Genomic DNA, 25,672 nt, shown 5'->3' on the forward strand with positions numbered 1-25,672 from the left:
TTTCTGAAGACATTTGTATGGAGTGTGACATTGTATGGAAATGAAGCATGGGCGATAACTAGCTCAGAAAGAAAGAGAATAGAAGTTTTTGAAACGTGGTGTTATAGAAGAATGCCGAAGGTGAGATGGGTAGGTAGAATCACGAATGAAGAGATGCTGAATCGAATTGGCGAGAGGAAATCGATTTGGCTAAATTTGATAAGAAGAGATAGAATGATAGGACACATCTTAAAACACCTAGGGCTTGTTCAGCTGGTTGTTGAGGGAAATGTAGGCGGCAAGAACAGTAGGGGTGGACCAAGGTATGAATATTTTTTTTTTTTTTGCTAGTTGCTTTACGTCACACCGACACAGATAGGTCTTATGGCGACGATGGAACAGGAAAGGGCTACGAGTGGGAAGGAAGCGGCCGTGGCCTTAATTAAGGTACAGTCCCAGCATTTGCCTGGTGTGAAAATGGGAAACCACGAAAAACCATTTTCAGGGCTGCCGACAGTGGGGTTCGAACCTACTATCTCCCGAATACCGGATACTGGCCGCACTTAAGCGACTGCAGCTATCGAGCTCGGTAAGGTATGAATTGACAAGCAGATTAGAGGAGATGTAGGATGGAGAAATGAAAATGTTAGCGCATGATAGGGTGACGTGGAGAGCTGCATCAAACTAGTCTATGGACTGATGGATCAAACAACAACAGCGATCAATGCTCACAGACACGGATATTCTTATACTGCTTTGTTCACTGGCGCCGTGCGCTAAATAAACATATTGAAGTACCTCATGGGTCCGACTCCTTGACTGAGTGGTCAGCGTTAAGGCCTTCGCTTCAGAGGATCCCGGTTCGATTTCAGACCGGGTCGGGGATTTTAATCGCTTGTGATTAATACTTCTGTCTTGGGGACTGGATGTTTGTGCTTGTCCCGACACTCTCCTCTTCATATACACGAACCACCATATAAACACGCGATAGTGATTTCATCCCTCCATATAGACTTGGCGTCAGGAAGGGCAACCGGTCGTAAAACAGCGTCATGTCCACATGCTCAACACGGTTTGCACTTGCGACCCCACAGATGTGGGAAAGGGGGAAGAAGAAGAAGAAAGTACGTCATGGGAATCACTATAAATATGTAGGTGTTAATATTGGGCTATTCTCATTAACAAGGTTGTAAATTAAGGATACAGACCCAGAGGAGAAGGCGTATAAGTCTCGGGAAAGATCCCAATTAGAGTATGATTCCAGTGTATAGGACCCACACAGGAACACTTGATACGTGACCAGGAAAAGATACAAAGGAAAGCAGTACGATTTTTCCGACAAAAGAGTAGTGCTACAGAAATGTTACAAACTTTGGACTGGGAAGACTTTGGAGTAGTAAGGAGGCGAGCTGCTCGGAGCTGTCAGTAGAGAGATGGCGTGGAATGGCATTAGTAGACGAATAAGTGAAGTGGAGCTTTTAAAGGCAGAAATGATCAAAATTTGAAGTTAAAGTGGGAATTCAAAAGGGACAAATTGGGGCACATATAAAGAGGAATTAGAGAATGGAATTATTTCACCAGGGAAATGTTCGATACATTTCCCATGTTGTTTGAAATCAATGAAGAAAAGACTAGGTAAATCAAATGCTAGGGAATCTGCTACCTAGGCGCCAGTGCTAAATGCATGTTAATAACCGATTGACTTTTAAAATCTCGCTTGTTTATTCGGTATGCATCATATTCCTGTCAAGCATAATGATAGACCGCTGTTGTCGCTGTTACTACTTGCAAGGTGTTATCTTACACCTTACCCCCATTCCTCAGAGACGAAGTGAAAATGTAACTACACCAAAAGTTTTAGACTGATCAGAATACTAATGTGTCTATTTTGTCTCTTGCAGGTGACTCCTAGCACTCTTGCAGCGCAGTATCTAGCAGCAGGAGATATTCTGCTCACCATAGAAGGGAAGAAGGCGGATGAAATGCTGCTTGTTGAAGTAGAGGACATGGTGCGGAACCCTGGCAAGAGTCTGGACATACTAGTGCAGAAAGTGGCCCCTAGTCGAAGTTTCCCTTCCACACCGAGTTCTCCAAACTATTTCACTTTTCCTGGCACGCCAAAAACACCTACAAATTTCTCCTATCCCGGTATACCAAAGACAAAAAAGACACCAAGCAATTCATCATATCCTGGAACCCCCAGAACACCGAGTACTCCATCATTTCCAAATTCACCAAGCCCAATTTCACCAAACATTATGGGCATATCTGAAACAACAAATTCTTTTAGTAATCCTGTGACACCAATCTCACCAAAGAACTACGAAGAAATGGGCATACCAAAGACTAGTTCTCTTCCAAAGACACAAAGTTCTGTGAACGAATACAGAGAACTGATATCACCAAAGACTTTAAGCAGGCCAGCTACACCAAGCACGCCTAGTACGACTGATGAAATTATCATACCAAAGACTCGTAGCATTCAGAAAACACGGAGCTCAAAGAATATCTTCAAAGAACAGATATCAGATCCTGAAATTAAAAGAGAGATTTCCAGTTCAGAAAATGGCAAAATGACAGCAGAGCCCAAAACCCCGACCACTCCCAGCATATGGGAATATAAGATGAAGCCAAATCGTAAAACAGTAACAAACGGCCACGACAGTTCCTCGAGCGACGTTGAGGGGACTCAGTGGTTCAGTTCCGTGTCCAATAACGTTAATGGAGAGGTAATTCTGGAGGAGCAGAACCAGTACATGACGGAGATCAGGAAGAAGGTGAACGATAGTCGTAGAGCGTTCCTTGAAAGTGCCCAGAAAGGTCTTCCAGAGGAGGATGGGGACGAGACCAGCTCCTTGGACTCCTTTGACAGTACCAGCGACTTTCTAAGGGTAAGTAGAATAGAATAGAATAGAATAGAATAGAATAGAATAGAATAGAATAGAATAGAATAGAATAGAATTGAACTGAATTGAATACTTCCGTCCCCTAATTCCGGATCGCCAGGAATGAGGGGAGAGTAACATTTATTGCAATCCAAGTTATTTGATACATGCATATTTTTTAACGATTAATTTATCTACCTTAAACGTTACAATTACGCCTACTCACTATTTCACAACCGATCTCCAAATTGTAGTTCCTAAGATATTTTTTTACCCTAGATGTTAAGATTGTTATACATTCTAGGACAACATCTATCTTACTCCTATTAATTCGTGTTAGTGCAAGTATTTGTTCGTGTCACGAGTCTGAACAGTGTTATCCTTAGCTTACAGTAGACATTATGAATTAACTGAATGAATGAATGAATGAATGAATGAATGAATGAATGAATGAATTGCCTGATTAGATTATTTTGGTACGTTGCAGTGATGAATTAATTTTGAATGAATGAATGAATAAATTAATGCTTGAATGAGTTGAATACTCTCCGCCGACATCTACGGAAGTCCAGCAGATAAAGTGAGAAGATTCCATGTGGATGAATACATCACTAAATGAATGAATGGATGAACGAATGAATGACGCATGTCCATGAATGGATGAAAAGAGGTCTCTCTCTCTCTCCCTCTCTCTCCCTCTCTCTCTCTCTCTCTCTCTCTCTCTCTCTCTCTCTCTGTCTGTCACGGATAACCACCAACTGGGGAGAGAGCTTTTGTTATTAAATGAATGAATGAATGAATGAATGAATGAATGAATGAATGAACTGCCTGATTGGACTGGATTTCATGAGCGAATGAACACTCCTCTCTTCCAGTCACGGATAGCCACCAACTGGGGAGAGAGCATTCGTTATTGAATGAGTGACTGAATGAATTGAATGCTATTAGCCTACATCTATGGCAGTTCATCAGATAAGGTGATAACATTCCTTATTGGACAATGGATGAGTAAATGAATGATGAATGATGAACGACTTAATGAGTGAATGAATGAATGAATGAATGAATGAATGAATGATTAAATGAATGAATGCTCTCAGCCTACATCTACGGGACTCCAGCAGATAAGGTGAGAACACTCCTCGTGGGACAATGCATGAATGAATGAGTGAATGAATGAGTGAATGAATGATTAATGAACGACCGAATGATTGAATGAATGACTGAGTTGAATGTTCTCAGCCTACATCTACGGAACTCCAGCAGATAAGGTGAGATCATTCCATGCGGATGAATACATGCCTGAATACATTAATGCATGAATATTGCATGAATGCAGGAGTGAATGAATGAACTGAATTCATGCATGCATGAAAAAAGTATCTCTCCCCGTCACGGAGGGTAAGTAGATTTATGTTCTTTATCACGTAAGTGACTTTAGAGCAAAGGTGGGCATAACTCGGATCCAGCTCAGGCAGGTAAAGTAGCAGGGTATGCGCTCTGACGGAAGGTGCAGCCTAGCAGCTGCTTGCACAGCTCTCAGTTACAACTAGTGAAGGGGCACATATCTGAAGAGATTACAACTTTTAACAGTTTTATTGTGTCTAATGTCTTGTTCTCTTCAGTGCAGTAGATTATGGTGAGGAAACAAAATAAGTTATTTTGTATACAAACGCCTTGTGCTTTCACGGCCCGTACTTATAGACATGATATAGGCTTTTGGGCTTATGACATGTCAAGAAATTAAGGTGAAATTCTTTACGATTCGCAGAGAACTTTGCTCTGCGTCTTTAAAGATAATCTCGAACTGTTCACGAGGAAGACTTTCCCAAGAATGTGGTTTTGAATTTAGACGTTATAACAGAAGTGGAAGTGGTACGTTCATTCCTCACCAGATGGCTCACCGGACACGGCACAGCGCTAGCGTTCGAAGCGGAAGCTGACGGAACCATCAGAATCAGTCTGAGACGGACTCACATAACATAACAGGTATACACACATATACATAGTATGACATTTACACAAGCGTGGAATGAAACATCTGGTGATGAGGAACGTATGAATTTAGAAAACACCGAAATGAAATAACAATAGTGAAGAGTCAGGGAAGGGAACTACCTACGTAAATCCTTAACGGCTGGCAACCACGTATTACTTAACTGATAGCCAGTGTCCCTATTGAAATTGTAGGGTTTCTACGTATTTCCACAGCTTCCCGTATAATCGTGGACTTGTAATGTCTAGTGTGGGTAAGAGCTCGAGCATCTTGGAACACGACATCATGTCCCGACGATAGAGCGTGCTCAGCTATTGCTGATTGTCTCGCTGGTTGAGACGAATATTTCGTTCATGTTCCTTGATACGAGTACCTGCGAAACGTAAAGAATTTCACCTTACTTTCTTGACACGGCATAACCCAAAAGCCAAAAGGGAACAAAATTGATTATTTTGACATGTGATAACTGAATAATCTTCTGGCTATTAACTGCACTCATATAAATACTGCAGGCCAACATAAAAGCTTGTATAGGAATACAGCAGAAGCAATGAACGACAAATGAACTGTACGATTGTACTGAGTATACATAATAGAATCAGCCAGGTACACTGCTCTGGCTTTGCTTGCACCATGACTCTGCATATCGCCATCTAGTCTTTACAGCAGTGGTATTCAAATTTTTAGTTGGCGTACCCACAAAATCCAATTGTTTTACCTTCCTACCCCCGATTATATCAGAAATAACAAATGGTTGTTGTTGGTTGCCAAATAGTATTAGCTATAATCATCATCATCATCATCATCATCCGAAGTTTTCCCACTTGCTCAGGGTCCCTGCACGCACTGAGGCACAGGTGGTTCAACTGAGATCCCACCCCAGCAACACCGGTAATCAAACCAAAGTCGCTAAGATGACAGGCAAGCAGCTAAGCCATTACATCACCCTGTTCCCCAATAATGACAATCTGTTATATATCGTCGTTGGGTAGAGGAACCTCGTAACTCCTTCGGAATAAAGTTTACAGGAGAAGCCGAAAACTGAGCTGTGAGCAATGATCGGAGAACTGTTCCTGGCATTTTTCATTTCGTAATGATAGCCCAGTTATTCCACCATTGGAATCTTCTGTTCCCTTCTCAGGCAACGCGGGAAGCCTTCACAAGGCAGATGGAGAAACGTGGTTTTCTCACGAGTGGAATTACGATGTTTCCATTGCCTAACAACAATATATACGAGTATATTATTAATGCGAGAAATACTACTGTACTATTCCTTTGCTGGCAGGACCTAGTGTTTACAGTGCACTATGTATTCTGGTATAGGCTAGAGCAATTTTGTTACTTCCATAGATCTGTCTCTGTCTTATCCTTGGCTTTGACAATATGAAAGTGACTGAGGTATGAGCGAGGATAGTAATGCCATTCCTTATGCAGCCAGTCCCTGCTAAGAATGGTGTGAAAATGTTGCTCATAAGGTCGGTTGGTGTATGCATTACAGTGGGCTTGGCAGACTGATATGTAATAGCAACTCTGGCTCGGTGAGGAAAGCAACGGGAAACTACCTCACTCCTCATTTCCCTAATACGCCTCTTCAGTGATGCCTAGGCCATCTATGACAGCTGATGGCAGAACTGTTGAGGATCCCACCAGCGGCATCGCTGACGGACTGAACATACTATTGTACTACATATACCGGTAATGAAAAATATGTAAGTGAATGAGTGGATTTCGAAACAAGAATTTTTTTTTGCTACGGGCTTTACGTCGCACCGACACAGATAGGTCTTATGGCGACGATGGGATAGGAAAGGCCTAGGAGTTGGAAGGAAGCGGCCGTGGCCTTAATTAATGTACAGCCCCAGCATTTGCCTGGTGTGAAAATGGGAAACCACGGAAAACCATCTTCAGGGCTGCCGATAGTGGGATTCGAACCTACTATCTCCCGGATGCAAGCTCACAGCCGCGCGCCTCTACACGCACGGCCAACTCGCCTGGTACAAGAAATTTTAAAAAGAGCAATGCAGCATGAGCATACCTAGTCAATGGGAGGAACAAATTGACACATACTTTGGAATGAATAGTTCGGAAATGAGACTCTTTGTAGTAGTGGACCAAACCACTAAATCAAAATAAGATTTGATACTGTATAGGCTTTTGGGCTTATGCCGTATCAAGAAAATAAGGTAAAATTCTTTACGTTTCGCAGAGAACTGTTCACATGTGAACCTCTTAGACTGATTCTGATGGTTCGGTCATCTTCCGCTTCGAACGCTAGCGTTGTGCCGCGTCTGGGGAGCCATCTGGTGGCGAATGAACGTACCATTTCCACTTCTATTATAACTTCTAAATTTAAGGATTCATTTTTTAAGAAGCCTTTCTCGTGGACAGTGGAGATTTTCTTCTGATGATGCAGAGCACAGTTCTCTGCGAAACATAAAGAATTTCACCTTATTTTCTTGGCACAGCATAAGCCCAAAAGCCTATACAGTATCATGTCTATAAGTACGGGCCGTGAAAGCATCAATGGCAACAAAGTAAGATGTTATTGAAAATGAGCAGGCTCAAGTCAGTTCTGAACTGCTCATTGAAAAACCTTACAAGCTAGATAAATTTGCGCACAACCCCGCGTACCTCTAGTGGTACACATACCACTGCTTTACAGCACAAACTATTACAAGTCAGCTGCTCTCAGCTCTTCCCTCGCTCATACCGTTAACTCAAAGAGCCGAGGTCTCTCATTGCCCACCTTTGTTCTAGAGCAGTTGTTTTCAACCTCTGTGCGCCTGCGCCCCCTTAGCATCCGTAAATTTCACGCCCCACCAAATGAATTCTTTATTTACAAAACTTCTACTTTTCTGTTAGGCTTAATACCTCAAAAATGTTTTATAATGATTTGCTTAATACATATTACATATTTTCAACTAATAATTATAACGCAGTTACTTTACAAACAAAGTCATGAATAACACAAATAATAACTTCGTGTCGGGAATTTTAACCTTCATTGGTCAATTCCAATGGCTCGGGGCTGGGTATTTGTGCTGTCCCCAACATCTCTGCAACTCACACACCACACATAGCACTATCCTCCACTACAATAACACGCAGTTACCTACACATGTCAGATTCCGCCCACCCTCTTACAAGGGCTGCACCCGATTAGACATAGCCACACGAAATTATAGATCTTACGATAGTTTACCACAGTCAGAACTGTCGATTCGACCTGCCTTAAAGCTAACAAAACATGTGCATCAGCTGCTTCTTTCTGTTCTTCTGTAAAGGAAGTGAAATGTCACGATAGTTTATCTCTGACGTCCAGATATTTGAGTCAAAAATCAGTATTGTTATTGTATGAGTATTCAGTCCATAGATTGGTTTGATGCAGATCTCCATACCACCCTGTTCAGTGCTAATATTTTCATTTCAGCACCCTACATCTGCTATAATTTGCTTGTCGTATTATACCTTGGTCTACTCTTACCGTTCTTACCCCCTACACTTCCACCAAAAGCCAATTAATCAAGTCCTGGATGTCTGAAGATGTTTTCTATCATTCTGTCTCTTCTTGTGGTCAAATTTTTCCAATCGCTCTCCTCTCACCAATTCGATTCTGTATCTCTTGATTCATGATTCGATCTACCCATCTCACATCCAGCATCCTTCTATAACACCACATTTCAGAAGCTTCTATTCTGTTTCTTTCTGATCTACTTATCGTCTATGTTTCACTTCCATACAGAGCCACGCTCCAGACGAATGTCTTCAGAAACATCTTTCTAATTCTTATATCAATGTTCGAAGTAAGCAAATTTAATTTCTTCAGAAAGGCTTTCCTTGCTTGGGCTAGTCTGCATTTTATGTCCTCCTTAACTTCTGCCATCGTTAGTTGTTTCACTACCCAGATGATAATAATCATCTACTTCCTTTAAGACTTAATTTCCTAATTTAATATTTCCTGCATCATCTGACTTTGTTAGACTGCACTCCATTACTTTTGTTTGGACGTATTTATTTTCATCTCGTACTCCATACCATTCAACAATATCTATAGATCTTGTGCCGACGCAGGTAAAATCAGTATTAGTGACAAAAATAGTTACAGGCATAATTAGGTTAAATGCAATCATTTGTGAATGAACAGCCAGTATTTTAATATAATTGTCAGCTCCAGACGACGAACTGAACTGACCTGAACTGAAGGGTACTTTTTCCGGAACGAGTGTAGTCAAGAATTAATTGAGGCCGATCCTGCGCAGTGTTTCCTTAAAGTGTTTCTGGAAATGTGTGTTGGGCTCTTTACTATTGTGTGTTGACATTGTTGTACGCATGTTTCCGCTTATAAATACTAGGATTGGGATTTTGATATGACAAGATTTCTATACCGTTGTTGGAATCTTAGTTTACGATGTCGTAAAATATTTTTGACTTCATATGACATGCTAATGTTTCAGGAAAGGCGTATGCTGATGTTTGAAAGTGATCGACGATCTGAGGGTTGGTACGGCCTGGCATCTTATATTGACTACAGAAGACCTATTAGTTTACCAGCGTCTCCATTACCTCCTTCACTAGCTGTATCCGATGAGGAAGAGCAGGCAGAAGTTGTGAGGTAAGATACAACACAATATACAAAATATGTTATGTCCTTTGTTTCCTCTACGACTTAATTCAAAGGAAAATCGTGAACAACCGTCAAACTGTAGTCTCATTGCCAACAGCTTTACGTTTATTGTACAAGGAAACTCACTCTCAAATGACCTTAAATCAACAGAAAAGTGCTAGGTGTCAAATTTATAAACAGAACGTTACCGAGATCATCTTCATCAATGAACTGCGTTTAGGGCTGTCGGCCAGGTGGCAGATTAGCAATCAGTAGTTAACCTAGCGTTCTCTTAAATTTTTACAAAGAACTTCAAAATGTATCCAACATTTCTCTTTATAAATTATTCCAATTCATTATTTATCATCCTGTAGATTAATCTTCTTTCTCTACCGCTTTTCCCACATCTGTGGGGTCGCACATATGGATTTGACCCTGTTTTACTGCCGAATGCCCTTCCTGACGCCAACCGTATGTGGAGGGATGTAATCACTATTGTGTGTTTCTGTGGTGGTTGTCAGTGTAGTGTTTTGTCTGAATATGAAGATGAGAGTGTTGAGACGGACACAAACACCCAGTCCCCGAGCCAGAAGAATTACTCAGAAGCGATTAAAATCCACGACCCGGCCGGGAATCGAACCCGAGACCCTCTGAACCGAAGGCCAGTACGCTGGCCATTCAGCGCTACTGCTCCAAATCGAGGAGTGGGGGTCTGCACTCTGTTCAACCAACCAAGCGAAGTCGTCTTTTGCACCAGCTTTATCTTCATTTGATGATCCTTCCTACTTTAAAAGCTTCACTCAGGCCTATTCGTCTGGTAATGTCATTCCATGCCATCTCTCCTCTGATAACTTGGAACATACCCCTTAGTTGAGCAGCTTGTCGCCTTGCTTCCAAGTCTTCCCAGCACAAAGTCCGCAACATTTTAGTAACGCTACTCTTTTGTCGGAAATCACTGCTTTCCTTGGGATATTTTCGAATTCTTGTATCAAGTAATCGTGGTGTGGGTCCCATACACTGGAACCATGCTCTAACTGGAATCTTACATTTACAACCTTATCCCTAAATACCTTCATAACCATGTGAAGAGGTTTGCAACTTTTTAAACAAGAAATTGCCTCTGATAAACAATTTAATGAATGTATTTTCGAAAATTAAATCAAGATAGCAAATGAAAACTTCTAATAACTCCTTAACGAGAGATTGATGCTGATGTTAAAATTAGCACTCTGAGCAATTTAGAGAATTATGCGCCTTGATGCATTTATTATTCTCAGATGTACAGTGACATAGAACACATGGAGTAGATACTTCCTAATTTCGCTGATTGCACGTCTTTACACTTTCTGTCAGAACGTTCACCTTATGGCCGGTTTCAGTCTCGCTACATGACTCTTTCAAGTTGGCACATACTAATTCTGTTGAGTGCTTACACTTTTGGCGAATTTGTGTTGGTAAGAATATACAAACATATACAAATATAAGAATAGGAAATTCCAAAATAGAACAAGTGCAACATTTCTGTTACTTAGGAAGCTTTACAACTGAAGACAATAGATGTACCAAAGAAATCAAGAGTAACTCTTGCTAAACAGGCCTTTGAAAATAAAAGAAGTCTTTTAACAAAGAACAGAGAAGAATCGAGGCATTTGTGATGTGGATTTAGAGAAGAATTGAAGGAGTAAGCTGGGAAGATAAAATATCAAATAATGAAGTATTGAAGAGAGTGAGAGAAGTGAGGAACATGCTGACAGTAATCCAAAAAAGGAAGAAAAATTGGATAGGGCATCATCTAAGACAGGGCCTCTCAAACCCCCAAACTCTCATGCGTGCGAACTGAGGCGCAGAGGTCCTGTGCACTGTGCATCGGTTCCACTCGGCTCGGCTCGGACCAGCGTTTCGTCTCAGGGCGACTCGGCTAAGCTCGGCTCAACTCGGCTTGGATTTGGAGCGCTACGGAGCAAGTGAGGAGAGGGGAGACAGGTGGAGCGAGCGAGAGAGGCGTGAGGAAAGGGAGAGACAGCGCTATTGCTCCAAATGGATGAGTGGGGGTCTGCACTGTGGTCAACCAAGCTAAGTCGTCTTTTGCACCGTGCACCGCGCAATGCACTGGTACATGCACCCTGAAAGGCCCTGATCTAAGACATAATACTTTACTACGAGTAGCAATGGAAGGGATGATAAAAGGAAAACGAGGAAGGGTAAGGAGACGATATCAGTTATTAGACAGCATTAGAAAAAGAAAGGAAGATTATGCAGAAGTGAAGAAAAGGGCATAAGATCGGGAGGTGTGGAGGTCACAGCTATGATTTGACCTGCCGGATGTCAGAACAACCTATGATGATGATGATTTAACAAACACCCATATAAGAACGAATTCTATAAAATCCTTCGTCTGAACTGTACTACTTTACGGTTGTGAGAGTTGGACAATTAAAAAAGAAAAAAGAAATGGATTTATTGGAAGCAACAGAAATGTGGATTTGTAGGAAAATGACGAGGCCACGCTGGACTGAAGAACAGACGAATCGAGATGTTATAAAGGAAATCAATGAGCAAGGGAGACTGATAAAAGATATGGAAAGAAAGAAGAAAAAACTTGTGGGTCATATGCTGAGACATAATGACTTCCTACTTAACGTCTTTGAAGGTAAAACTAGGAAGACTTGATGGGATAAAAAAACTACAACGAAGTGAAGAGAAGAGTAGGATTGAAAGGAAAATGGTGGCAGCGATAAGCCTTAACCTTTTGTGTGTGATAATGAATAATATTTTGTTACCGCTTGAATATCAAAGACATTTTCTCCGACAACAGGAATACTGTGAATGGTTTCACTAACTTAGCTTCCACAAATTTAAGGAAATCACTGGGAACATTTCCCCTTTACGACGTTTGGCACAAGACAAGTCTTAATAAACACTTCGCATGATCACCACCCCCTGTGGATATGTAATCACTGTAAATATGTAAAATATTTCGGTGTAGGACGCTACACACTTCCTTAAACAACTTTATATAAGAGGCCAAAGTAAACGTCACTCAGACTGTTGTGAAAAAATGGTCATTAGTAGCCAAGTTTCTGGCCGTCAATGTCCTGTTCTCGCTGGCTACGGAATATTTTTATTCGCGAAGCGGGTGGTGACGCAGAAGTTTCGTATTTTTATCTTTGGCGGCCAATATTACCTGTTCCTGTGTGGGAGGACACACTCAGTTCCGGCCTCGAGGTCTATGACTTACGACCACACACAGGCACTACACGTGCTGCTCTATGGGTTAGTTTTCGTGTATTTCCAAGCAATAATGCCATCTAGAGGAAGTGAGTGGTTCATGTCAGTTAACAATAGTCAGGCAATGTAATGTTAGGACTGAAAGGTTGTGATTTTTTGACCAAAATGTTGAATTTTCAATTTTAACCTTAAAAATCCCCCCGCTCTCGCACTTTCAAATCCTGTTATCAATTTTGCCCTAACGGCATTTTTAATGCCGGATTTAAAGGGTAGCGGCACGGCGTACTGTCCTACCAAAAGTTGAAGGACACCTGCATGTTTCATTAACATGATTCCTGTCCTTAAACGTTTGCTCTGAGGCATACGATTTGTTACAGGAAACTAGAACATGTATAGAGGAACATTTGCTGAAATTTTCGTTAAAATGTCACTCTTTATTTTGAAATAACTACATTTCTTAAATAATATTTGAAAAGAAAATAGCTATTATTAATACTTGAGGAGATCTGCAGAGTACAATATGAGGATTACATTAATAATTCTTGTTATGGATAGACACAGATACGTGTGGAATATTTATAATTGTTATACAGCAGCAGAATATGTTTCTATTTAAATAATCTCCCCGTTTTATACTTCGCAATAGAACCACAGAAAGCGACCATAAAACAAACATTTCTTGACCTTGGTTGTATGTCCATTTATGGCCAATTTGGAGTTAATACCATATTGGGATATCTCTCAAACATTTTTAGTTAATTCACAATTATAGTATGTCCAAATAATAGGGAACATGCTGCTTTCCAAGATGCAAATATTGCATAACGTAGTTAAATTAACAACTCTACTTCACGAATATCGTATGTACCGTATAATAACTTTAGCCTAGGTATGTCCATTTGATTTTAATTTCACTTGAAGGCGCACATATAGTATGTCTGGATATACTATTGTTCTGTTGAAAATTTCAAGTTCTTACTGCCTTGATGCAGCACAAATATTGTGTGTCTTGGACACTGCTTTGAAAGATTTGAGACCTATTTATAACTGAACAGAGATTATTCAACTTCATGTAGTTACTTATTATCCATACCGTGTGATTTTATCACCCGGGGGCCCTGGGTTCGATTCCCGACCAGGTCAGGGATTTTTCTCTCGACCTGAGGGCTGGTTTGAGGTCCACTCAGCCTACGTGATTAGAACTGAGGAGCTATCTGACGGTGAGAAGGCGGCCCCGGTCTCGAAAGGCCAGAATACCGGCCGAGAGGATGCGTCGTGCTGACCACACGACCCCTCGTAATCTGCAGGCCTTCGGGCTGAGCAGCGGTCACTGGGCAGGCAAAGGCCCTTTCGAGGGTGTTAAGTGCCGTGGGGTTTGGTTTTATTGTTCTTGTGATTTTATTAAGAAAATAAAGTCATTTAATAATAAATGATGAAATATAATGTTGAAATCAATTCCTTTGAGAAAAACAACGTGTGTGCTTTGAAGTTCTCTTCCACATTGTTAATCCCAAATGTTGTATGTACCAACCTTCCATTAAAATATAGTGAATAATTCCTTTACTGATGCAAATAAATGTGGTTCAGTTGTTGAAATACAATTACAAAGAAATAATCTACAGATCAGTAACACTGGCTACAGCTACATTATTTGTCGCAGGTAACTGCAATTTCATAAACTTTCAATTAGAGTTTTCTCACAATCATAATTTTTGACCTGCATTGTTTGTGCGCTAAGCCATCGATTTGTACTACAACGTAACAGCAATTTCATTCGTATTAAAACGAAACACACGAAGTATCTCTGTAGCTTGAGGGGTCTCCTATCCAACCAAGGTCAAGGGATGTTTGTTTTATACCCTCTTTCTGTGGATATGTTGCGGTCTATAAAACGGGGAACATGTTTAATGGAAACATATTCTGTTGCTCTATTACAATTATAAATATTCCACAGGTATTTGTGTTCCTCCATAGCAAATGTATTATTAACGTAATCCTCATATGGTACTGTCCAGAGCTCCTCACGTGTTAAGAAAAGCTATTTTCTTTCCAATTACTATAAACAAAAAATGTAGTAACTTCAAAACAAGAAGTGATATTGTAATGGAAATTTCAGGAAATGTTCCTCTAAAAATTCACTAGTTCCCTGCAAAAAATCGAATGCCTGAGAGCAAACGTTTAAGAACAGGAATCATGTTCATGGAATATAGAGGCGTCCTTAAAATTTGGTAGGGCCTGTATATAGAGCAAGGATACACACCTTTCTCTCACGTTGTCAGACAATATTTGCTTCGACGTTCTTACGGACTACCATTTCAATAATCAGGCTGGAATATATTTACCTTGTAGTAGGCCTAGGCTGGGCATAAGAGGAGAAACCACGGAAAACCATCTTCAGGGCTGCCGACAGTGGGGTTCGAACCTACTATCTCCCGAATACTGGATACTGGCAGCACTTAAGCGACTGCAGCTATCGAGCTCGGTTTTTTCCCATTTTCACACGAGGCAAATGATGGGGCTGTACCTTAATCAAGGCCACGGTCGCTTCCTTCCCACTCCTATTCATTTCCTATCACATCATCGCCGTAAGACTTATCTGTGCCGGTGCCGCGTAAAGCTATTATTAGGCGTACATTGTAGGTTCAAACTTAAATTTGAAGTAAGTTTTGTTTCAAATATATCTAAATAAATCTGATCGTTTACAGAATATCACCAAGAACTTTTCCCCGGTCAATGAAAACAACATCAGCTAATCTTGTAGATCCACTTGTGGAAAGATATCCTACTTTTTTATAGAACTTTAAGTGTTCATGTTTGCGGGGGCTTCCAGCAATCAATGTGCGAAGTATATTGTGCCGCTTGATTTTCAGAAGCTCTCCCTAAGACAGAACCCTTAACACATGAGGAAATGAAAACAAACATGTGATGTCGAGCAGAAAATATGAGAAAGATGAAGTGATGTCATTCTCGGTTTAAATTCAATGAGGATTACACCACCTTAACTCTTGGGGGATATTAATAGGAAACATCAACAAACCGAAGAAACTAAGTTGAAGAGGTTTATTCATTTGCAAAATCTAAAGTATATTGTCTCAAGTATGAAAACCTTGAAGTAAAATGTCCAAAATTTTAAGTGGTACAATTTGTCATATACATCAGTGTAGTAGTTTTAATAGTGCTAGGTCTTCACTGTATCAAATATGGAAAGGTGACATCGACGAAAACCATGCACACCATTAATTCCTCCGTCAGACAGCCTCTTTCTGTTGATACAAAAATATTAGCTGTTTTTCTCGGGTTGTCCTAATTTAATAATTTTACATTTGCGAATTCCCTTTCTTTAAAGCTTTAATCTTCTTCTTGTTCTTCTTCTTCTAGATATCAGACTTTCACAACATGTTTCCTTTGGACTCTTATTATTTGGGCTTACTCATAATTCCTCCGCTTAATATACATGGATTCTCATATGTTTCCTCTCTTTCACCTTCCCTCATGTACACAGAATGGCCACCTTACCGTTTCCCTCTTCTCTCAATAAATTGATTACAGTATTCTCCTCCATTTGCCATTATTCTTCCTTCCTTTATTTCCTCCTTTTCCTTCCTTTTCTTCTTTCTCGACATCCCTCTTTATTAATTATTTTATCTAAGTCTGTAGAGGATCTGTAGAAATTGTGAATGGTATGGACGGAGTCTTGGGGAAGGAGTACAAGTCCAAACAAAAGTAATGGAGTAAAGTCGAACGAAGGCAGGTGATGCACGTAATATTAGATTAGGAAATGAAGCCATAATAATAATAATAATAATAATAATAATAATAATAATAATAATAATAATAATAATAATGTTATTTGCTTTACGTCCCACTAACTACTTTTCCGGTTTTCGGACACGCCGAGATGCCGGAATTTAGTCCTGCAGGAGTTCTTTTACATGCCGGTAAATCTACCGACACGAGGCTGACGTATATGAGCACATTTAGATACCACCGGAGTGGGCCAGAATCGAACCTGCCAAGTTGGTGTCAGAAGGCCACCGCCTCAACCGTCTGAGCCACTCAGCCCGGAGAAGTGAAATCTTTATGGAAGTAGATGAACTGTTACTTGGATAGTGAAATAACCAACGGTGGTAGAAGTAAGGAGGACATAAAATGCAGAGTAACACAAGCAAGGAAGAGCTTTCTTAAGAAAAGACATTTGCGCACTTCGAACATTGATATAGGAATTCGAAAGATGTTTCTGAAGACTTTTGTCTGGAGTGTGGCTTTGTATGGAAGTGAAACATGGAAGATAACTAGTTCACAAAGGAATAGAATAGGAGCTTTTGAAATGTGGTGTTACAGAAGAATGATGAAGGTGAAATGCATAGATGTAATCACGAATGAAGCGATTCTGAAACTAACTGGTGAGAGGAGATCGCTTTGGCTAAATTTGATGACAAGAAGAGATAGAATGATAAGGCACATCTTAAGACACCCAGGACTTGTTCAGTTACTTTTTTAGGGAAGTGTAGGGGGTAAGAACGGTAGGGTTAGACCAATATATGAATATGACAAGCAGATTAGTGTAGATGTACGATGCAGCAGTTACGTAGAAATGAAAATATTAGCACAGGATAGGGTTGCATGGAAAGGTGCATCAAACCAGTCTATGGACTGATGATTCAAACAACAGCATTTCACAATACTCTACGAAATATTTTCTTGGCCGTTTGATGAAATCATGTGCTTGTCAATACCACTTAAACTTAATTTTTTCAAGTTCTCCATTGAGTGGGCGTCCATTTCTTCCTTGCCTAGATGTTTAACCCCCTTATAATCAGTGTTTATGAGGGTTTCGTCTGAAGCTTGTAAGTTCATTTCAAAATATTTTCCTTCTGTTTCACTCTTTTTAGTGGGTTGCTTAGCCGAGGAGTAAAAATGTTCTCAGTTCACGCGGTCGGACTTGAGTTCAAACCCATTCTGAGAGAAGATCAATTTACAAACGTCATTTTCATGTATGGTCCTGAGCAAAGGGTTGACCATTGTATCTGAGTTACAGCAAAATTTACCTTAAATTTTGCCTACTGACGGAGCCTCTCTCTACAAATCGAGTAGTCTCCAAAGAGGGCTTTGCGATTTGTCAGCCTTTTCTGTTGAGCCTGTCTGAATGAACCTAATCAAATACCCTGAAGATTATAGCCACACTTATTATGAAATCGTCAGTAAATATTGAAATTCGACCTAGTAAACTCGCTGTAGACTGTGGGATGTACATCCTCTTTGTTAGCTATGCGGAGAATGATTTAGTTTGCTTATCCGCTATTAAAACATAGTCAATATTTTCTTATCATTTTACCTATACTTAGATCTTCAAAGAGACCTCACAAGAGAACTATATTTTTATCAACCTGCCGAGCAAGCGGGATTTCGTTAAGGTTTCTCAACTGTTGAACACGTCCAGACTATTCGTCTTCTTCTTGAGAAAACCACTGAGTACAACATCAAGATTCATCTGGCCTTCATTGATTATAGAAAAGCTTTTGACTCAGTGGAGATTTGGGCAATCATGAAGGCACTTCAAAATGCCATGATAAACTCAAGGTATATAAAGCTTCTGGAAAACATTTATGATCAAGCAACAATGGTAGTCAGAGTGGACGAAGACCTCATCACCAATAAAATCCCAGTTGGCAAAGGAGTTGAACAAGGTGACACAATCTCTCCAAAGCTGTTTACCCTTGCCTTGGAAGATGTATTCAAAACCCTTCATTGGGATAATAAAGGAATAAAATTCAACGGGTTATATTTGAACCACCTGCGTTTTGCCGATGACATTGTGCTCATAATTGAAAATCTAGATGAGCTAGAAAGCATGATCCAAGAATTAAAAACTGCTTCCGCTAAGATTGGTTTGGAAATGAACATTAATAAAACGAAAATACTAAGCCCAGGCAGTCAACCACTTAAAATGGGCAACCAACATATAGAAGCTGTCGATGAGTACATCTATCTTATACACAAGATAAAACTTGGAAAAGACAACCAACGTGCAGAAATTCCTCGCAGAGTAGGTATGAGTTGGACTGCATTCCAAAAACTAAGATTCATCCTCACCAACAAGAATGTTCCAATTAACCTGAAGACCAAGGTTGATAATACGTGCGTGCTGCCAGTTACTACTTACGGTCTGTAAACGATGACTGACGAAGTAAAGTGCTCGCAAGCTTCAGCGAACACAACGAGCCATGGAGCGACAGATGCTAGGGATCAGCCTTAGGGATAAGATCCGTTCAGAGGACATCACGAGAAGAACGAATGTAACAGATATCCTAGAGAGAGTAGCAAGACTAAAATGGCAATGGGTAGGACACGTAGCTCAACAAGACTACATCAGGTGGACCTCTAGGATTGTTCACTGGAGACCATGGGGACACAAGAGAGGCATTGGAAGACCCCCAGAAGAGATGGCTCGACGACATAAAGCTGTTAGCTGGAACACGCTGGTTCCAAGTGGCTCAAGACCGAAGACGATGGAAGCATATGGAAGAGGCCTATATCCAGCAGTGGTTTGAAATAGGCTAGAAAAGAAGAAGCAGAAGCCATGCATAATTCAGATTGTCTGATTGTTATTTGGTAGAACACAAATTCAAGTGATATTGAAATGTTTCTAACCGTCTAAAGTTACATTTCTTAAGAATTGGAGGCTCCAGTACAAAGTGTCGTAAAAAAAAGGCTTTTACATGATCTCTGCAGAGGGTGTTAGTGGACAACTGCTGGTGTACTAATTTTAAACGTTAAACTCCCACAAGGCTGTGTTTGAGTCAATGAAAAATTGTAACATTTCAGAATTTTTAATACAAAATGTAAATAGGTCAGCATCGATGCTTTCACGGCCCGTAGTTATAGGCGTGATTCCATGCTTATAACAGTGTCCGACTTTCATAAGTGCGTACACCTGTTGTGTGATCCCCTCTCAGACTGATTCTGATAGTGCCGTCAGCTTCCGCTTCGAATTTCAGCGCTGTACCGCGTTCGGTGATCCATCTGGTGACGAATGTACGTACCACTTACACTTCTATTAGTAGCGACTACATTCAAACTTTCATTCTTGGAGAAGTCTTCCTCGTGAACAGTGGAAAATTTCTACTGAAGACGCAGAGTAAAATTCTCTGCGAAACGTAAAGAATTTCACCTTACTTTATTGACACGGCATAAACCCAAAAATTCCTATATCATATCAATAAATAAGTCAGGTTACCATTCAAAAGTCCAGTAGACTCAATTGCAAATTTCGGAAGTCTAATAATGCAGTCGCTCAGCCTTGTACTTCAAAGGGTGCATTAGAGTGCTAGAGTGCAGTTTTAGCCATGTGTTCTGTCATTAGCATTTAGATAATTAAAATATGTATACTCCATTATTCAAATCATCTAAGTTATATCAGGAATATCTCTACCTGTCGCCAAGCATTGTTTCAAACTTCGACATATGGGGCCTGAAAAAGACATCTACTTATAGCCTATAAGGGAAGAGTAATCAAGAATTGCATCAAAGGCGAATTCTGAGCAAAAGTACGATGGGTCTATCTCGATTAAAGAGGCAAACATTAAGGACATCGAATATCGGCTACAGTTCGTTACTCAGAAACACTTCGGGATTTTATAGAACTATTCCACCTGCAACTTTAAATTCTGAATAGGGTTATGATGAATATGAGTGAATAAAAACTTGAGATGCATTGCACACCTCAATTAAACGGAGCACTATTGCTTGACTTTTGAAAACAGTTTATTAAAATTAATAAATACCCTAATCCATTGTAAAAAGCAAATAAGTCCAAATTCATATTTTTTAAAACAAATTTTGTAATACAAATGATAAGATCCTGCTTATTGTGTTGCCCATCTTGTCTTGTAATTTTGTTGATGTAAGCTTATGATTACGTTATTGCAAAACTAAAACGGTGTGGAGTGTGTAAAACTTGTTTCTTATTTGCTGAAAAATGTGAGGAATGGACTTACTCTCGTCTTGCATTGGAGCCTCCAATTGCTCTGTCCGACTCTCTGTTAAAACATTGCACTTTTAGAATGTATGAACCTCCACAAGCTTCGCAAGGAATTCCTCCTCGTCTTCCGCGCTGCTGATCGTGATTCATTGTCACCTTTGGACATATCATTCTGAGGAGTTGTGGGAAGAATGCTTTCGCGATCATTCAGGTTTGTTACTACCTCAAGTGCATTGGAGGTCGGTCGAGGAACCGCACAGTGTGTCATGACGCTAAGAATACAGCCAAGCGTTCTCACAACTTTGGTATGTGCGTGTGTATACCACTCATCGATCAATTATAGCCACAACACACAACCAGAGGGCACTGACCAACATTTACGGTGCAATATTCTGGGAACGTAAAACAAATGAATGTTTATTGTTGCTCGTATCTCAACAGTATGGGTAGTGAAATCTGCTATATTTTACTCTTAGTACGTGTTCACAGGATGTGGTATTCTGTTTGACAGTATTTACTCCGAGGTGATGAAATGACTCCCGCAAATCTCTCTTCCGCTCTTTCTCCATTAGCTTATTTCGTTAATGCTCTTCTTTACTTTTGCATGTGTGACGTCATAGCCTCTAAGGGAGGGAACCTAATCCATTAAATATTGCAAAATGTTTAATAGCTTGCTCCACATACACAAGAAATTGATTAAATAAGAGGGAGATCCACTTTCTCCAGAATATCCTTGTATACAAATCCATTTTAAAAAAGATCCAAATAGCAGAAATTGATTCAAAAAATGAGAAAAAGAAACGAATCATAAAAAGTGAATTACATGCAGAAAGGGAACCAAACCACTAACCCACAAAATTATTATAATTATATGAAATACAGGCAACAAGAACCAATGAGATTGATTATATATTTAAGAGAAGGAGCTAAATCCCGTCTCTCCCCGACAATTTTTTTTATTTGAATAGGAATCGTTTTTTAAAAGTAGATTACTTAAAGAAAGTGAGCCAAATCCCAAAAATGTATTATACACACAGGATAGATACCGGTAATCAAAACCAAAAATATTGACAGTTTCTTTATGTGAATGAAATAAAAAATATATTCTTAAGAATGGGAACCAAATTTAAAATGATTACATAATGAAAGGGAAATTCGAAAAATTAATTATATATTGGAGAAAGGCTACTAAAAAATGTTGGCTTTGCATTAAAGTGAATGACTCACAATTTGATGATGATGATGCTTGTTGTGTAAAGGGGTCCAACATCTAAGGTCATCGGCCCAATAGTCTCGCAATTTAAAAATATAATTACATATTTAGGAAAGAGATCGAAATCTAAAAAAAGTATATTACATGAAGAAAGCGAATAAAATCCAAAATGTTAATGATATAATCAGTGCACGCTACCGGAATCCAAAATATTGATTAGGTTAGGGTGACCAGACGTCCGCTTTGGGGGGGGGGGTCGGCCCCTTTCTCCTATTGCCGTCCCGTTGTCTCCATGATACTCAAACGGGACGTTAAATTGTCCCCTTTTTATAAATACCGGTCCCATTTTGACCCCTTTTAATAATGGCATGACCGTAATAGTTGTAGAAGCTTTGAATGTTAATATGCGAAAGCGTCTACTAATGGTTCGTTAATTAGCCATCATATTCCAAAATCGAATATCTGTACGCTGCGTGATTGACAACTGCAGGAGGGACTGGATTGTCCGGATCAATTGGAACTATGGGTGTCCTGATAAGCAAAAATTAGAATAACATAAATTGTGATAAAAACACACAATAGGTATAGCACAATATTTAAAACAATTATGAAGCCTCAGATCTTGCGTAACATATTGACGTGGCAAAAAATAACTCTCTCTCTTTAGTAAGTCAGAACTTGATGCTGTAACGCGAGGCAGTACAGATGTATCAGCTGTACTAACAACAAACAGTGAAAATGTCGCATTGAAAGATCAAACATTTTTGGGATGAAATAGTTTCTTCAGAAAAGTGCGTGAATGATGGCAATCGTAAGTGGTAGGGCAATTTTCAGATCTGTGATTAAGTCCACTGTATTTCTGCAAGTTGTCATGTAATAAGGTAAATATCGGCGTTGAGGAAACAATACCTTGTATGTCACAATGTTCTTCCTATCCATTATTTCCCTTAAAACATACCACGCCTCCTAGCCACATATGGATATGCAGTCCATCAGAACAATGTTCGTTGTGTTCACTTTCCTATGCAAAATTTTAAAGGAAATTGGACCTTAATAACAGTATACTGTAGGAGTTAGTAAATACGTCACAGAAACACACACATTCCTACAGCACAGTGCGATAAGGTTCATTTTCCTTTACACACTTGCTTAGAAAAATGAACACAATAATTGTTCTGATGGGCTGCATATCCACGTATGGCTAGGGGATGTGACCAGTTTTAAGGAAGATAATGGACAGGAAGAGCATTGTGACATGCGAGGTTTTATTTCTTCAACGACCATATACCAATGTTTGTAATTGATAATACAGCTGAGTGATATATTTTGGAACAAATAATTTTTAAAACGCTGTTAAAACCTTAAAAATATGTCAAAGTCGATAACGCACTTTAGTTCTTTGTTCCAAGTGGGAAATAACTTATTCTGATATGCGCTATTCTAATCAGGTACTGCTGAATTTTAATTACATATGTCCCATTTTGTACCTTCTTATAGTCAAGAAAATCTTGAAATATCCTTCTTCTCTATTTTGAAAATATGGTCATCCTTGTTTAGGTATTTAAGTGAAAGAGCTAAATCCCCCCCCCCAAAAAAAACAATATTAATTTAAGACTGGGATCTACGAAAAATTTTAAATGATTACTTAAATAGAGGGACCTAAATCTCACACATTAGTTATAAAATCAAGATAGACAATCAAAAACCTGAAGTACTGATTATGTGTTTAAGAGAAGGTGTTAAAATAAATAAGAACGGTATAAAAAAGATACATAAACTGGGGGCACCAAATTTCAAAAGAGTGCTCTATATATCGTCGTTGAACGTAGAAAACCCGCTATGTGATAATACTGTATTTCAGCTTAGAACTCAGATCAGAAAGGTTCTGTTATCTAAGGTTCAGTATTGCATGAACTGTATCAAAGAATTTTCGTTCTGAGTGATACCTGTGTTGTGGGGCAGTATTTCTCTCCCGTGCACTGTCTGTCACTCGGTATTTCGAGGCGCTAAGACGATATATTTATGAGGAAAATGTCGGGCTCCATGGCTAAATGGTTAGCGTGCTGGCCTTTGGTCAGAGGAGTCTCGGGTTCGATTACCGGCAGGGTCGGGAATTTTAACCATCATTGGTTAATTTCTCTGGCGCGGGGGCTGGGTGTATGTGTTGTCTTCATCATCATTGCATCCTCATGACGTGCAGGTCGCCTACGGGAGTCAAATCGAAAAGACCTGCACCTTGCGAGCCGAACTTGTCCTCGGACACTCCGGACACTAAAAGCCATACGTCATTGCTTTTCATTTACTGCATAGGCATACATAACAAATAATAATAATAATAAAAATAATAATAATAATAGCAGCTCGATACTTGCAATTATTTACCCATGCGTCAGAGAATTTTGTTTTCAAGTTATATCAGTTTATTACACTTGCGTCAAGGCTGAAGGGAGTCGTTTGTATACTATTTAGACTTCCAGCGTTCAGTCTGAAAGCCTCTGAATTTATTAAGGCCTCCACAATCGTCTATCTTCAACTAGTTTTGAGGCTTTCAGTTTAACACTTTAAATAACTGAAATTTTAGTCCAACCACTGTCATTTTCACAAGAACATGAAAACCGACCGAGTTTACCACGCCGTTAGGGTCGCGTTGCTGCGAGCTTAATTCGGGAGATTGTGGGTTTGAATCTAAGCTTTGGCAGCACTGAAGATGGTTTCCCGTGGTTTCCCATTTTCACACCAGGAAGGTGCGGGGGCTGTACCCTAATGAAGAGCACGGTCGCTACCTTCGAATCCTAGCCCTTCCCCCATCTCAAGTCGCCGAAAACCTTCGATTATGTTAGTGATATGTTAAACAACTAGAAATAAATAAATAAATAAATAAATAAATAAATAAATAAATAAATAAATAAATAAATACATAGTACAAACAGCTAAAAATTGAAATAAATACTCTGTATTTATTAAATGTAACTTCTTACGTCCGTTCAAAAGAATATTACAAGTTGTAGCAAGAGGTGACTGAAAGAGGTGGCTTCTGAGGAGTTCTCAACTTGAGAGTGTGTTCTGGCGATGAGATGCCTCAAACTTCCATCTTCCTCGTCCAACCTCCCTTTGCCATTCTTGTTCTCCTTTGTCTCGACTGTATTGTCACGCCCTTCATGGCCCTTCGTGGCTCTTCGTGGCCCTTCACTTCATTCTACCTACACTCTCATTCTGGTAAGCATTGAGCGAATTGGCCGTACAGTTTAGGTCACGTTGGTGTGAGCTTGCATTCGGTAGGTGGTGGGTTCGAATCTCACCCTCAGCAACTCTGAAGATGATTTTCTCTAGTTTCCCATTTTCACACCAGGAGTGTATTAATTACTTTCTTTTCGCAGCAATTGAAGTGAATATTAGAAGAAAACTTAGCATGTCAAATAAATTATTCAATAATATGCCTACATATTTAGAAATCATATAAACCCATGTCATTATATATAATTAATTATTAAAAATGGCGATGTACCATGGCCACTATTTGGAAATTTTCAGGGAAACGGCAAAACACCTGAATATTCTTTTATGATTTTCTTCTTTTTTATGATTAATAATGGTATAGTTACAACCTGTACTAGAATTATGGGAGTCTATCAAGTATAAATACTTTTATGAAGTTATTTTCAACCAGTCAATTTTGTTATTAATGTTCATTTGAAATGATTTTAAAACTTAACCAATGAAGCTAGCTCAATACTTCTTCTTCTTCTTCTTCTTCTTCTTCTTTATGAAATATACATATAAGCAAAAT

The 25,672-nt window shown here is 39.6% G+C and overlaps 1 protein-coding gene across 1 annotated transcript in view; it reads left to right on the plus strand.

Moving 5' to 3' along the window:
- The first annotated feature begins 1,886 nt into the window (after positions 1–1,886).
- LOC136878815 (protein piccolo) overlaps positions 1,887–25,672 on the plus strand; it is a 585,629-nt gene continuing 561,843 nt past the window's right edge. Inside the window, exons 1-2 of the mRNA XM_067152311.2 lie at positions 1,887–2,870; positions 9,315–9,472. Coding sequence (XP_067008412.2) covers positions 1,962–2,870; positions 9,315–9,472 — 1,067 coding nt within the window. The 5' untranslated portion in view covers positions 1,887–1,961. The remainder of the gene's footprint in view (positions 2,871–9,314; positions 9,473–25,672) is intronic.

This window comes from Anabrus simplex, chromosome 8 (genome assembly GCF_040414725.1).
Source record: "Anabrus simplex isolate iqAnaSimp1 chromosome 8, ASM4041472v1, whole genome shotgun sequence".
Classification (NCBI taxonomy): Eukaryota; Metazoa; Arthropoda; class Insecta; order Orthoptera; family Tettigoniidae; genus Anabrus; species Anabrus simplex.